The sequence below is a fragment of the Vanessa cardui genome, chromosome 1 (genome assembly GCF_905220365.1).
Source record: "Vanessa cardui chromosome 1, ilVanCard2.1, whole genome shotgun sequence".
NCBI lineage: Eukaryota > Metazoa > Arthropoda > Insecta > Lepidoptera > Nymphalidae > Vanessa > Vanessa cardui.
Window position 1 is genome coordinate 11,788,362 of NC_061123.1, and position 13,119 is coordinate 11,801,480.

A 13,119-nucleotide genomic window follows, 5' to 3' on the forward strand; every position below is an offset into this window, starting at 1 on the left:
TGCAACCAATGATCCTAGCTTCAACAGAAGTATAAAAACAAGATAGATTATGCGTTATAACAGATTTATTCGTCGCGTAGTATAAAGAAATAGAATAATAGAGATCTAATTTAAAAAAAAAATCTTGGGCTTACTAAGAGTAGTTCTGACACCCTAAATAAAGGAATAGATAGTACATAGCAGTTATCCTAAGAATTTAAATAAAAATAAAAAGCAATTATGGTTATTAAGATCAATTTCGATTAATTCGTCACTCTCGTTGTGATTTGTGTCTCTTAAGACATTTGTAATAATACCGTCGATAGTTATGTAACGTATTTTCTGAATTACATTGGTGTTAAGTATGATTTTTTTATCTAAATTATCAATGATCGATTGTCACTAAGTATTAACAGTCATAAACTACATGTAAGTTTAGTACTGTTAAGTTTCATTCCATTTGAAACAATGAAGCGTATAACATTTGTTTTTCTTTTGGGTTTATCCGCTGGTAAGTTTTTTCATTAATTATATAAATTTAAAAAAATCACACATACACACACACACACAAATAAAAGTAACCTTATTACTGTTATAAATTTTTCCAGTACTCTCAGCTGATCCAATTATAAGGAAACTAGACCCATTGCGTTTCCAACATGAAAGGGATGCCAGTGGAAAATATCATTTGGTGGACTTGTGGATGAAACTGAGTGACTTATACCTTACTGTGAGATATAACCCGGTTACATCAAATGTATACCACTTATTTACAAGGTAAATTGTTCATTTATTAAAGAGTAACTACTGAGTTTCTAGTCGATTACATTTCGAGGCGATGATTCACTTAATATAGTTTGTTTAGTAATTATTCAAAAGTGCTTGTGAAATCCTATTTCAATAAGCTAGGCTTTGATTATGATTTGTAAACTTAAATGTACAAAAATATCAGCATAGTTCAATATGTAAAAATGATTAAAAGCGAAAATAGACGCTTGCATTTCCATATAAAGGTTATGATATAAACTCCCTACAAGAATTGACAATATGTAGTAGAAAATACACAAAATGAATTCATTATTACGACACATTGCCCAATCTCTGAGTTGACGACTTCTTTGAAGGAAGAATGCCTGAAGAAATCTATGACTGAGCATTTATGCTGATGAGAAATGAATAACCTTTAAAAGTTTCAACAATTACTTAAGTATTACATATATGATGTTTCAGACAGAACCCAGTGTTAAGTCAACCGCTGGTTTTTAATAACACTGGCCTTCTTCAATCGTCAAACTTCAATAGTAACAGAAGAACTGCAATACTCATTCACGGATGGAGAGATAATGCCGTTGGTGATTTTAATACAGTCCTGGTCCCTGGTACGTATTGAGAGTTTTTACGTATGCCGTTATATACCTAAACTCAATTATGAGATACGAACCGGCTTCGCTGGGTGCAAAGTTTATTTACGACATCATCTTAGAAACTTCTAAAATTAGCAATGTTTATTTACTATATTGTCCTTTCATAAAAACCTTACCTTTCGAACCACTCTATATATTAAAAAGTACGGAATTAAAATACATAGGAATATAGGGACAGAGAAAGCGACTTTGTTTTATACTATGTAGTGATGATGAGCCAAAAACCTGGTAAAAATGTAAATATATGTAACTTATCGATGATAAGATTTTAAATAATTTCCAAAACTAATCAAGATATCGAAAAGGCGCGTCGATACTGAATTTATCTCTTATTATTATGCCATCAAAAGCGAAAATCGATAAGATGTCAGTTTTTTTTTATATGCTATTACTTATTAGTTGGCGGACGAGCATATGGGCCACCTGCATTGTGGTCACCACGGCCTATAGACAATGGCGCTGTAAGAAATATTAACCATTGCATTCATCGCCAATGCGCCACCAACCTTTAACATTTTAGTTATACCATGACACAAAACTCACGCTTGTCACGTCCGTAATCCAATTTAAAAACGGTTGAAACAATATTCTTAATTTTTTTCCACATATAACGCTTGGCGACTTTGAAGCATTTGTGAATTATATTTGAGTAATCATACTTTGAAAATAGTTTTACGTTGTTAAACTTAAATGTGTTGTGGGTACGAAATATTAGAAGCAACATATGGTCTAGTCTTCAGTAATCAATAATGAACATCAATTACTTGCATGAATGTAATGGTTAGGTTAGTTTGCAATGGTCGTGACAGTAGCATGCGTAAGCAATCCCGTGCGCCCGCCGAAAGACGGAGAGGGTACCGCTGGTTTTTTAGTGGGTACTTGGGCACACTCGGCGTCCATGACTTCGAGAGTCCCACACATTCCCACTTAACATCACGTGGGAAGCACTTAAGGCGTTTTTCGCTCGAGACCAACGGGTCACTTATTGCTTTTTTGGTTTATCAAAAAGTATATGACAATTGATACATGATGATGTCGTCCCTTATAATCTCTTGTACATTGAATTACACTCACTTTCCGTTAAAAAAACTCCTTTGGAACACTTTAGACTACAATATAGAATATTGATTGATATTTGGTATTTGTTTAATAGAAGACTGCACCCATGGGACTCTGTTGTTCACTTTTCCTTTTCTTCGTAGCCCTCCTATCAGCGGAAGATTTAAATGTAATCGTCGTTGACTGGAGTGCCGGTTCCAATACCATCAACTTGCCTGTTCAAATTGAAAACTGCATCGCCTCCGGCCGAGCCGTCGCAAGTTTCATCAACTGGCTCAACAAATCCACCGGTACCACGCCGTCACAGTTCCATATTATTGGCCATGGAATTGGTGGTCATCAGGCTGGCTTAGCGGGAAGAAATGTGGAAGGCGGTATTGGATATATAACTGGTATGAGAATTATTTCCTTTGCATTTATACATTAAAATTCTTGTGTAATTTTTATTTAACATATTCTGTAATGCATGTATCCTAAGAAAAACAACGACATAGTCGTAGAGGTGATGGTTTTTTTAAAGTAGATGATATTTAAAAAGAAAAATGATAATTTTTGTAATTCAGTACAATACTTTTTTCAGCATTGGACCCATCTCTCGTTGGATGGATTAATCACAACTATCGATTCCACCCCGATGACGGTGAATACACAGAAGTAATTCATACGAACTGTGGCATCAACGGCTATCTCTCAGATTTAGGCCAAGTAGACTTTTATCCCAATGGAGGGGAATCAATGCCTGGTTGTCCTACTCATGCGTGTGATCATGCTAGAAGTTACTTTTACTTTGCGGAGTCAGTAGTTTCCGGAGGCTTCACCGGTAGAGAGTGCACATCATACTTCACTGCTATTTTACAAACGTGCAACATACTTCCCGGAAGACTGCAAATGGGTGGATTGACACCCAAGAATGGGTAGGCGACTGAGCTAATTTTGAATTTGCACTAAATAAGGTCGATTATTAATAATCGATTTCTGTTTTCAGACGAACTGGTGTTTACTTGCTCGAAACGAATGCCGCTCCGCCATTTTCACGTGGTTGAATGAAATGAATATAATATAGAAACTGTATTTAATATATTACTAAACAATAAAATACTTTTTATGAAATTTGTGATTTTTATTTTATATGTGTGACTTTTATTTGAGGAATATTTCGAATATAAATAGTTATATTTTAATAAATTATTTTTTTTTTATTTTTATTACAGACACTTAGTTTTATATGTATTATTTTTATTATTTTTGTTTCCTTTTTATTTTTATTTTCCTATTCTTAGTCTTTTTAATGTTATATGTGAGAACTGTTATTGGCCTAATAGTTATTAAGTATTTATTATTTTTGTTTATAAATGGATGTATGTTCTCCAATTAAATAAATAAATAGATATGTTTCTGAAAATATCATTTAAATAGAAATATGCTATTGAGTGTATCACCAATAATGAGTGCTTACAAACTACCAATACATCTTCAACGTCATGTAAATTGAGTCATGCAAATTTACATGACTTATCAAAATGAATATTCACGCAAAACCGGATTTTGATTGGTTGATTACAAGGTAAATTTAGTATTTTTGCTATCGTCATATAGAAACAAAATGATGCACCATTTATATTGTTATTTTTTTTTATCTACAAATAAATTTATTACGTTTGAGGGATTATAAAATTATTTGATAACGATTATCAAGGGATTTTTATTATATGAACAACAAATACATTAATTATGTATATTATCTCGATATAATATAAATGGGATTAGTGAGATCGATCGTTATAAGGGTATTATTTGTTAATAAGTCTTAGTGTCCAAACGCAGTTTAAGCGAACTGCTCTAAGATGCTATCCCTCGTGATACTATTTTGTGTATCAATATGTTCTGGTAAGTTTCCTTTAATAAATGTTCCATATTTAATTGCATGTTATTCTAATTAACAGTAAGTGTTTTTAAAGAAATAGTTTCATGCCTTACCATATATTTTCTTAAGCACTGTTAATTTTTTTACACAGTAAAACCTTTGCCTAAAGAGAGGCATAATAATAAAAAGCGTGGGGCTCATACTTGTTAGCTTCCAGGCAGGATATATTACATATTTAACTAACATGACTTTGTATTTTTAACCAGCTTCAAAAAAGTAGGTTATCAAACAATTATCACATGAAACATTGTTAGAATTGAAAAATATTTGAGTATGATAATCCATTTAGGCTTTGGGGCACGTGTGCTTAATTTTATAAGTGTATGTATGTTTGTTATTATCGAGATTATTGAGATGATACTTTTTGATTTAATTTAGGTACACTTCAACTCCCTGTAAGTTTCATCGTCGTATGCAAAATATATTTGATGATTTAATTTGTTGTCTGTGATTCAGTATTGATACAAATAGGTACTATTATTTATACTTTGGAGGCATCATTATGATCATCATCGCTTTTAATTATCCGATTTTGAGTCAAAGCTGATTATATTACGTTTACTTACGTTGTTCAAACATAAACTTTTTATACAAAATTTCACGTCTATACCATTGGCTGTTTAGGATTTCCATGTACTATAGAACCAATCCAAAAATACATCGTCATCGGAACTAAACCAATCAACAAAGACGCGACTATTTTTCCTTAAGTGTTCTTTTTTTGAAATTGTTCTTTATTTGAAATTCAAAATTATATGATTTTTTTTTTAGCATTGCAGACAAACAAGTTACAAGCAAACCTTGATAATGGTGATTTTCAAATAGCCGACACGTGGACAACGTTAAATGATGTTTTCAGTGGATCTAGATTTAATCCGCTCGTATCGAATGTTTATCATTTGTTTACCAGGTAATATTATCTTTGAAATTTTTTAATCCTTACTGATAATCCGTTTACACATATTTTTAATTATTATTTATTGTTGCTTCGAATCTCTTTACAAATTGTCACCATGTTATTCAATTTGCCGCATGTGGGCACTGATCCGCAAGAATTTTGGATCTCTAGCCATATTACTTGACCCATGAAGTGCCCGGTAAAGTTACACTAGTTATCACTGTTGGATACATTACCAATTACGTAATTAATATTGTGTATTTAAATTAATACTTCATTTCAGAGAAAACCCTGTTATAAGCCAGCCAATCGTTACCAATCCCAGCTTACTCTCTCAGACTAATTACAAGAGCTCTAGAAGAACTATTGTTCTCATTCACGGATGGTTGGATTCAGCTACGTCAGATTTTAACAACGTTCTCGTACCTGGTAAGAAAATTAGTGTAGAATACATTTTAGTTTTGTGTACCAATGCGTTGATTTTACTCAATTGTAAATTAACACGTTGATAGTGGCATCTTTTTTTTATTCTATCCATTCCTGCGGTACGGGGCGTTTAAGACCTCGTATAAAACTATCAAAGTACCGATACGGACTTATTAGACCCCGTAACGTTTAAGAAACTAAAACTTGTTGTGGAGTGATGATGTGATCGAATTTTATTTCTTCAGTGCCAAAGATACCCATAATAAAATTGGTACATCATATCATTCGATTTTCAAAAGGCATCATATAAATATATTTATTAATTTCCTACAATATATCAAATAGACGTTACGGCCTTTGCACGACACAAAAAACTATGTTTTTCTTAGTCGCACCGCAAAGGAGACACATACGAGGCACAAAAGACCTCGTTCCGCATTGAACGTGTTAAAACACCCAAAGATTATCTAAGATGTTGTTAAGAAGTTCCAATGACATCTGAACATTTTCCATTACGATTTTCCATAATTTAGATTACTTATAATTAATTTCCAATTCAATGTTATAGGTAGCTTATTAATATGCTTATGTTTGCAGTGCTCTTGGCTGCTGAAGACCTAAATGTCTTAGTAGTGGATTGGAGTACCGGTGCGAGTTCCTGGAATTATAGAGAAGTAAATCAAAATTGTATCCTATCCGGCGCAGCGGTGGCACGGTTCATTAACTGGTTGAATGAGGCCAGTGGTTCAACGCTTGCCCAGTATCATATTATCGGCCACGGAGTCGGTGGTCATCAAGCTGGTATCGTAGGAAGGAATTTAGGTCGTCAGGTACCATATATTACTGGTAAGAGTTTTTCTCATATTAAAACAAATGAATATACCAATAACAATCATTACTTTGGACAATATCAGATATGCTAACACAACTAAAAATATGTTTTTGTTTAATAATTGATATTATTTACATGATTTTTGTTTATATTCATTCACAACCTGAATAATCTATCAAACTTACATTCATCAATCCGTTTATAATAATTAGCTTACCCTTTTAGAGTTTTTGGATTTATTCGAGTTCTAATCACCAATGTTCTTAAACGGATATAAGGCCAAACATTTTTTTGTATTGTAGTAAGGGAACGATCAAAGGGGTAATCCAATGGCTTACCATCTAGGCTGCCTATAGATCCCAACTATCAACTAAATGAGTATAATATCTAATACTTGTGAAATATTTCCCGATGGTAACATTACATTACCTTTACAGCTCTCGACCCAGCACTCATTGGATGGGTTAACAATATTTTCCGTTTCCGGCCTTATGATGGAATATACACTGAAGTAATTCACACAAATTATGGTGTCCATGGCTATCTAGGTGACCTTGGTGTCGTCGATTTCTATCCTAATGGAGGTATTTCAATGCCTGGTTGCAATTCGAATGCCTGTGATCACGCTAGAGGTTTCCATTACTTAGCGGAATCTATTACATCTGGAGGTTTCACTGGTCGGGAATGTATGAATTATTACGCCGCTGTCTTGAGGTTGTGTTACGGACCCAAAACTTTAAGAATGGGTGGACTTACTCCCAAAACTGGGTATGTTTTAAATTTTGTTATATTTTTATCTATTCGTATATTGTAAATAAGAAATAGTCCATTTTTTCTTTCATAGCATAATATAGTCCAGGAAAAATATTCAGCGGTACAATTTGAGTAGGAGACACTTATTTTTTTAATAATGTAATTCTATTTTAACTATCAATTTGTTTACAGAGAAACTGGCGTTTACTTGCTCGAGACGAACGCATCGCCTCCATTCTCCCAAGGATAATTTCGTTAAAACCAATGACGTTTTACATTAAATTTTGGTAAAAAAATAAATAAAATTTTCATTAAGATATTAAATAAAACATTTTATTTTTGTCCATATTACTTTATTATAGTTATAATTATCAAACATAAGTCAACTAACTAATTTTATTATTAAAGCAATAAATAGGAGAAAGTATATCGCTGACTTTTCATAAAAGAGCGTTAACAAGTTGGCAAGCTGAAGTGAGTCTTTGAAATGCCTTCTTTGTACTTAAATAAAAATTTAAATCATAATATTATCACAATTGATTTGGATGTTTTAAATATTTTGGTGCTCTTCTCTGAGAAGTTTCCGTTTCTGAGACTGGTTTGATTGTTGTTGTTTCATTTTTCTTCGACGGAAGATCTAGAAGGCTGCTGAGAAATGCAACGCTCTGTTCCGCTGTCTGGTAGATATTTATTAAAAATGATTCCGCGTCAAAAGTGTTGCTATTTTCCGTTGTTGTTTCCTCTGTAGTTCTGTAAGCATTTGGAATATTAAGGGTGTACCGATATAGTCTGAAGGACAACACACGCGATGATTATAATGTAATAGTTGTTACGATTTCTAAAAATATATATGTTTCAAAAGTGGGTAAGCAAGAGAAAATTAGGAAATTTCCATTTCTCTAATATGAAATAAATTATATCATTCACTACAAATAAAATATAATAAGAACATAATCTTTAGTTATTCAATTGATATTAAACATGGCGCTGGAAATTTATAAAGCGCGTTTTACAACGTACAGCCTTATGTTGCTCTTCTGAGTGATTGACATAGACTTACTCTTCAGGCTCCACTGGTGGGTCTTCCATTTCCATGCTACCTGCATTAGATTTGAAGCATCCAATTGGGAACTCCAATTGACTTTCCCCAAGTAACCTTGGCTCAAGTTCCAGACAGCCTCGTAGACCGTCAGCAGTGGGAGCTAATTCACTGAATTTTGCACACACTTGCGCAAATTTGCCAAACACTTCGAGACATATTGGTGCTGGATTTTTGCCTAAAATATTATTAATATTATTTATTATGTTACTATTGTCTATACAGATATTATATAGAATGTAAAAAAGTCTCTAAACATTCTCAGCTATGGGTAAATTCTGAGATTAGCATACAACATTTTTTTCTGCGTTTAGAGTTTGGGTAAATGACGTGAATGTTATGTAACCATTACTGACACAAAACAAAAACTTAAAAAGTACATTTATAAATATGTTTTCTATAAATTGAACATAATGAGCTCTTGCTATATGTACGTATATGTATATGTAAGTATACGTACAGTTAGTATTCTTATCTAATGTGAGAGCAATTATGAAGAATTGGATCAAAATTTCTTTTATAAATCAGGAAAAAGCAATAGGCAAGCCATAATTTTTCGTTACCTTGAATCTTAGAAGAGTGTAAAAGATTTTTTCCATACGAGACGTTTACTGAGAATCCGTCTTCGGGTGATAAGTATTTCATGTGAACGCAACCTGAAATTCACCAAAACTTATAAGTATAAGAAATATGCTCTATTGTAGTTGTAGTTATTATGAACACTAGTATGATTCAAAGAGTCAAAATAAATCAGATCGAATAGAACATATTTAGTATGTAATAGTTGCCCAATAACACTGACCCGATGGTAAGTGTGGCTGGTGATTACTTTCCACATTCCTCAAATAAAATCAACAAAGTTAAGTTTTTCACATTCAATCGCCGGTAACTGGTGGTTTCTTGCAAGCTCACCTGCTAAGGTACCACTAACTCATCAGATATACCATCAAATATTTATTTATTTATTTTACCCTCGGGAAACATAGAGCATAGCACTACACAAGCATTTGGTCCCAAAGTAAGTCTTACATACACCAACAAAGTTTATACTGTTACTTTAAAACATAGAGTAAATCTAATACATAATTAAATAATAATTAATAGATAATCGAAGTAAATATAATTAGGACTTTAAATAAAGTTTTTAAACTATAACAAAAACAAAAATATTAATAATCAGTTTTTATATGATCCGGGCAGAATGGTGATTGGGTGTGTGGGCAATTTTAACGACAACTAGGGTCGTAACAGTTTAGTTCTCAAAGCTGGCAAAGTAAGAAATGGTTAACATTTTTGCAGCGCCAATTCTATAGGCATTGGTTACACGTTACCTACTTGTATAGTAAAAGATATACCTGGTCCTCCAAGGTCAACAAATGTTATGTTGAAATCAACACAACAGACACAGGCCGGTCCTTTGCACATGCAATTTCTGTTTGGTTGATCATTCCGTAACTCCGGCACTTCTATCAGCTTCTTTCCATCGTCCCAGTCAAGGTAATCTGTGCAATATTTATTTTATTATTGTTTTTGAATAGACATGAACATTATTTTAAAATAAAAGCAGAAGATTGGGTTCAATGGCGTATTCTTTAAGTCAATATCCAGCCATGAAATAACACGAACCACAGTGTTATTCGATATAAGAAACTCGAAAGTCACCGCTGAAGTCGAACGTGAAGTGAATGTAATATGCGATATTAACTATAATTATTATAATAACATTCATATGATATACGTATCACAATGGGGATCCCTTTCAGTCAGATGTGGACAGTTCAGTGTGATACGAAGTTAATTCTTACAGAATCGAATTGTAAATGATAATGATTGTGATGAAATGACAAATGTTGTAGGTTTTCTCTTTAATAGAATGTCAATGACTGTTTTATGAAAAATAAAGTTACTAGTGGATACAAAATCTGTAGTAAATTTTCTATATATTAAATTAGAAAACGTATTGACTGAAATCTTGCATAAACGATGTCAGTCTAAAAGCCTTAGGCATATTCTGGCATATTCTGTACTTTCACGTGACGGGTTACTTTCACTGCAAACGTCACCGGTCATTGTATTCGGTCACTCGAACAAGAAGATCAGTCGTTAACCCTTTGTAGATATTACATAAACGTGAGTGCGTACAGTTAGGTAACTGGTAACTTACGTTACTTAAACCTTAACAAATGATTTGTTACCAAAAAGTTATAATGCAACAATACGCCTTGGTTTCTCATAACAACATTAACAGCAGTGATTTCCCACTGCTGGGCTAAGACCTCTTCTTCCTTTGAGAAGGTTTAAAGCATAATCCATCACGCTGCTCAAATGCGGTTTGGTGGAAACATATATGGCAGAATTTCATTGAAATTAATCACATGCGGGTTTCCTCACGTTTTCTTTCATTGCCGAGCATGAGATGAATTATAAACTAATCAGACGAAAATTCAGTTGTGCTTGCCTGGGTTTGAACCCATAATTATCGGTTAAGATCTCGGTTTTTATTTTCAAATTCTCTATTAAATTCTTATACAACTAACTCGTACTGTTTTAGACTTTAAATTCATATAGATTAGGTACTTTTTAATATTTCTAATCGGTTGTTCCAATCGATATTACCAATTAAATGTCATAGAAATAGAAAATAAAATCTCTCTCCTTTAAAATTAAATACGTTACTTAAATAAAAAATCAAAGAACAAATTCGGATTGTAAGTATAGACCTAATATGGTACTGAGTTTAAAAAATATATAAAAATAATCCAATAAAAACAATATATAAATAAAAGGTAAAAATATAACAAAAATCTTAAGTCGAAGTGTCAAGCCGGCACGGGCCGCTAATTGTATATAAACCTACACACGGCTGGCCACTTAATTTAAAATATGTATTTCCAATTAAAAAAAGTCTAAAAATTTAAAAATATTTTTATCAGCCATAAGACGAAATTTCCAAAAGAAAGGAATGATTCTAAAAGAGAGTCTTAATTTGTAAGTAAATATTATTGGAAGCTTAGTTTAAAATCAATTTAATTATTGATAATATGTGTCACAATCCATATAAATAAAATACCCAAAAAAAAAAAGAAATTATAAAATAATAAACAATTTAAAACACACATTCTACGTTCCACTTTAGAACTCATTAACCAATTAAAATAAAAACAAAAAAGGCTCGCACTATTATTCAATCAATCAAAACAAAAAAGGTATGACAATCGTACTCACCTAAAATGCTCGCACTGTTTGCAAATGCAAATAAAGCAAGAAAGAGCGAAAGCGTCACTTTAACCGACATGTCGTGATATGATGAACGACGAAGAAAAAATAATGTATTTAATGTAAGTCTTGATTCGTTTCGAAAGAGGCGAGCGTCGCCAACGCCGAGTCTACACTGGTCCTTGCCTCGGATCTCGGGCGGTTTCTCCGCAGTCACAATAGAAGGTGAAATTGAAAATAAAGCATAACGCTGTAAAGTAATGATATGCACCAATGAGGTGCACCGCGAAAGCTAGAAAGGATCTAATCATAAACCCTATTCATAAATTACGTTTGAGATATTTAATAGATATACATCTATACGCATTCAATGATACTGAATCAGGTTGCATGTTTGTGAGTGAATAAAAACACTACGGAAATCATGAAATATTAATATTCCTGGAACTAGCATTAAATGCTATTTAAAATACAATCGTAATAAGGTTTTAGAAATTGATTTCGGCTTTCACCGATCATACATAATATGTACGCGCTACGTTCAATACTATACATACTGATATTAAATCTAAAGTATATATTTATGTTAAAAGGATAACTTGTATGGTTACATGCTAATTTCAATAATGACTAGAACGATTTGAATTATTCATTTCAATTTTATATTTATTATAAAAGTTTATGAGTCATGTTATTTTACATATGACTTTTGAGAACTGAGTACCTGTAAACTTAAAACAAATTTTACTACAAGTTGACGTTTAAACGAATTTGAAATTCACGATTGTCACTAAATTGTCTTAATTTAAATCGGGTTTTAATTATTATATATAAAACCTTCTTCGAAACGCGATGCATTTCTGTTTGAGTTTTTTGTACCTACTCTATTCGTAGCTTTTGTTTTTTTTTTAAGTGAAAACGATCTCGATTATAAGCGTAGATTATAAATTAAATGCGGAGGTCTTATCGCGTGGTTTAGCTAGTGTAATATAAAGTGCATAAATGAAGCGGTTTTGTAACATGACTTTCTAATTTTATCAACATTAATTATATTATTGATTAGCAAGAAGGTTTCATTTTGGATAAGTATACTATAAAAAGGAAACATACATTTATGAGCTTATCAAAGGGAAGTTTAGTTTTATTTTATAGTCCATTATAATATTAAATACGTATAGTTTGATAGCCTGGCTTTATAAGGTAAAATTATGGTTATAATTTTAATCAGTGTTGAGCCAAACGATCAAACCACATCTTCTGATAATATATTGTTAATGGACTACGACTTACCCACGCACTCCACGTTTCTCATGAGTTTATTCAAATATATTTGAATATGTCTAGAAATATTTAAATTTGGAATATTAGTTCCAATTAAAAAAATAAAAATACAATGTTGGTTGACAGCACTTACTATAAAGTGCTCAGATCGTTCCTCATAAAGCCATAAACAAAATGCAACATACAAAATATACCTACCATTTAAACGTATATAATATGTAACTACAA

At 32.3% G+C, this 13,119-nt stretch overlaps 3 protein-coding genes across 3 annotated transcripts; 2 read left to right on the forward strand and 1 right to left on the reverse strand.

Annotated features, from left to right (window-relative positions):
- Positions 1-362: 362 nt before the first annotated feature.
- LOC124531505 (pancreatic triacylglycerol lipase-like) lies at positions 363-3,571 on the forward strand. Its single transcript, XM_047106070.1, has 6 exons — positions 363-490; positions 588-756; positions 1,210-1,358; positions 2,606-2,854; positions 3,043-3,376; positions 3,448-3,571. Exons 1-6 carry the CDS (start codon positions 448-450, stop codon positions 3,503-3,505), a joined length of 1,002 nt encoding a protein of 333 aa, XP_046962026.1. The 5' UTR covers positions 363-447; the 3' UTR covers positions 3,506-3,571.
- A 669-nt stretch (positions 3,572-4,240) lies between these two features.
- LOC124533510 (pancreatic triacylglycerol lipase-like) lies at positions 4,241-7,639 on the forward strand. The gene is made up of 6 exons (XM_047108852.1): positions 4,241-4,349; positions 5,158-5,296; positions 5,568-5,713; positions 6,308-6,556; positions 6,980-7,310; positions 7,488-7,639. The coding sequence occupies exons 1-6, from the start codon at positions 4,307-4,309 to the stop codon at positions 7,543-7,545; spliced, it is 966 nt and encodes a 321-aa protein (XP_046964808.1). The 5' UTR covers positions 4,241-4,306; the 3' UTR covers positions 7,546-7,639.
- LOC124533519 lies at positions 7,613-11,897 on the reverse strand. The gene is made up of 5 exons (XM_047108864.1): positions 11,620-11,897; positions 9,750-9,896; positions 8,958-9,050; positions 8,356-8,572; positions 7,613-8,045 (listed from the first exon to the last, which is right to left on the reverse strand). Exons 1-5 carry the CDS (start codon positions 11,687-11,689, stop codon positions 7,826-7,828), a joined length of 747 nt encoding a protein of 248 aa, XP_046964820.1. The 5' UTR covers positions 11,690-11,897; the 3' UTR covers positions 7,613-7,825.
- Positions 11,898-13,119: the final 1,222 nt, after the last annotated feature.

What these genes read in the sequence shown, in the direction of transcription:
- LOC124531505 (XM_047106070.1), top strand. Translation starts at nt 448, where the DNA reads ATGAAGCGTATAACATTTGTTTTTCTTTTGGGTTTATCCGCTG. An exon ending in TAATACAGTCCTGGTCCCTG is followed by an intron (nt 1,359 to 2,605) that starts GTACGTATTGAG and finishes TTTTCTTCGTAG; the next exon opens with CCCTCCTATCAGCGGAAGAT. An exon ending in GGATTGACACCCAAGAATGG is followed by an intron (nt 3,377 to 3,447) that starts GTAGGCGACTGA and finishes TTCTGTTTTCAG; the next exon opens with ACGAACTGGTGTTTACTTGC.
- LOC124533510 (XM_047108852.1), top strand. Translation starts at nt 4,307, where the DNA reads ATGCTATCCCTCGTGATACTATTTTGTGTATCAATATGTTCTG. An exon ending in TTGTGTATCAATATGTTCTG is followed by an intron (nt 4,350 to 5,157) that starts GTAAGTTTCCTT and finishes TTTTTTTTTTAG; the next exon opens with CATTGCAGACAAACAAGTTA. An exon ending in TCAGGTACCATATATTACTG is followed by an intron (nt 6,557 to 6,979) that starts GTAAGAGTTTTT and finishes TTACCTTTACAG; the next exon opens with CTCTCGACCCAGCACTCATT.
- LOC124533519 (XM_047108864.1), bottom strand. Translation starts at nt 11,689, where the DNA reads ATGTCGGTTAAAGTGACGCTTTCGCTCTTTCTTGCTTTATTTGCATTT. An exon ending in AAACAGTGCGAGCATTTTAG is followed by an intron (nt 9,897 to 11,619) that starts GTGAGTACGATT and finishes AATATTGCACAG; the next exon opens with ATTACCTTGACTGGGACGAT. An exon ending in TGTTGACCTTGGAGGACCAG is followed by an intron (nt 9,051 to 9,749) that starts GTATATCTTTTA and finishes GGTGAATTTCAG; the next exon opens with GTTGCGTTCACATGAAATAC.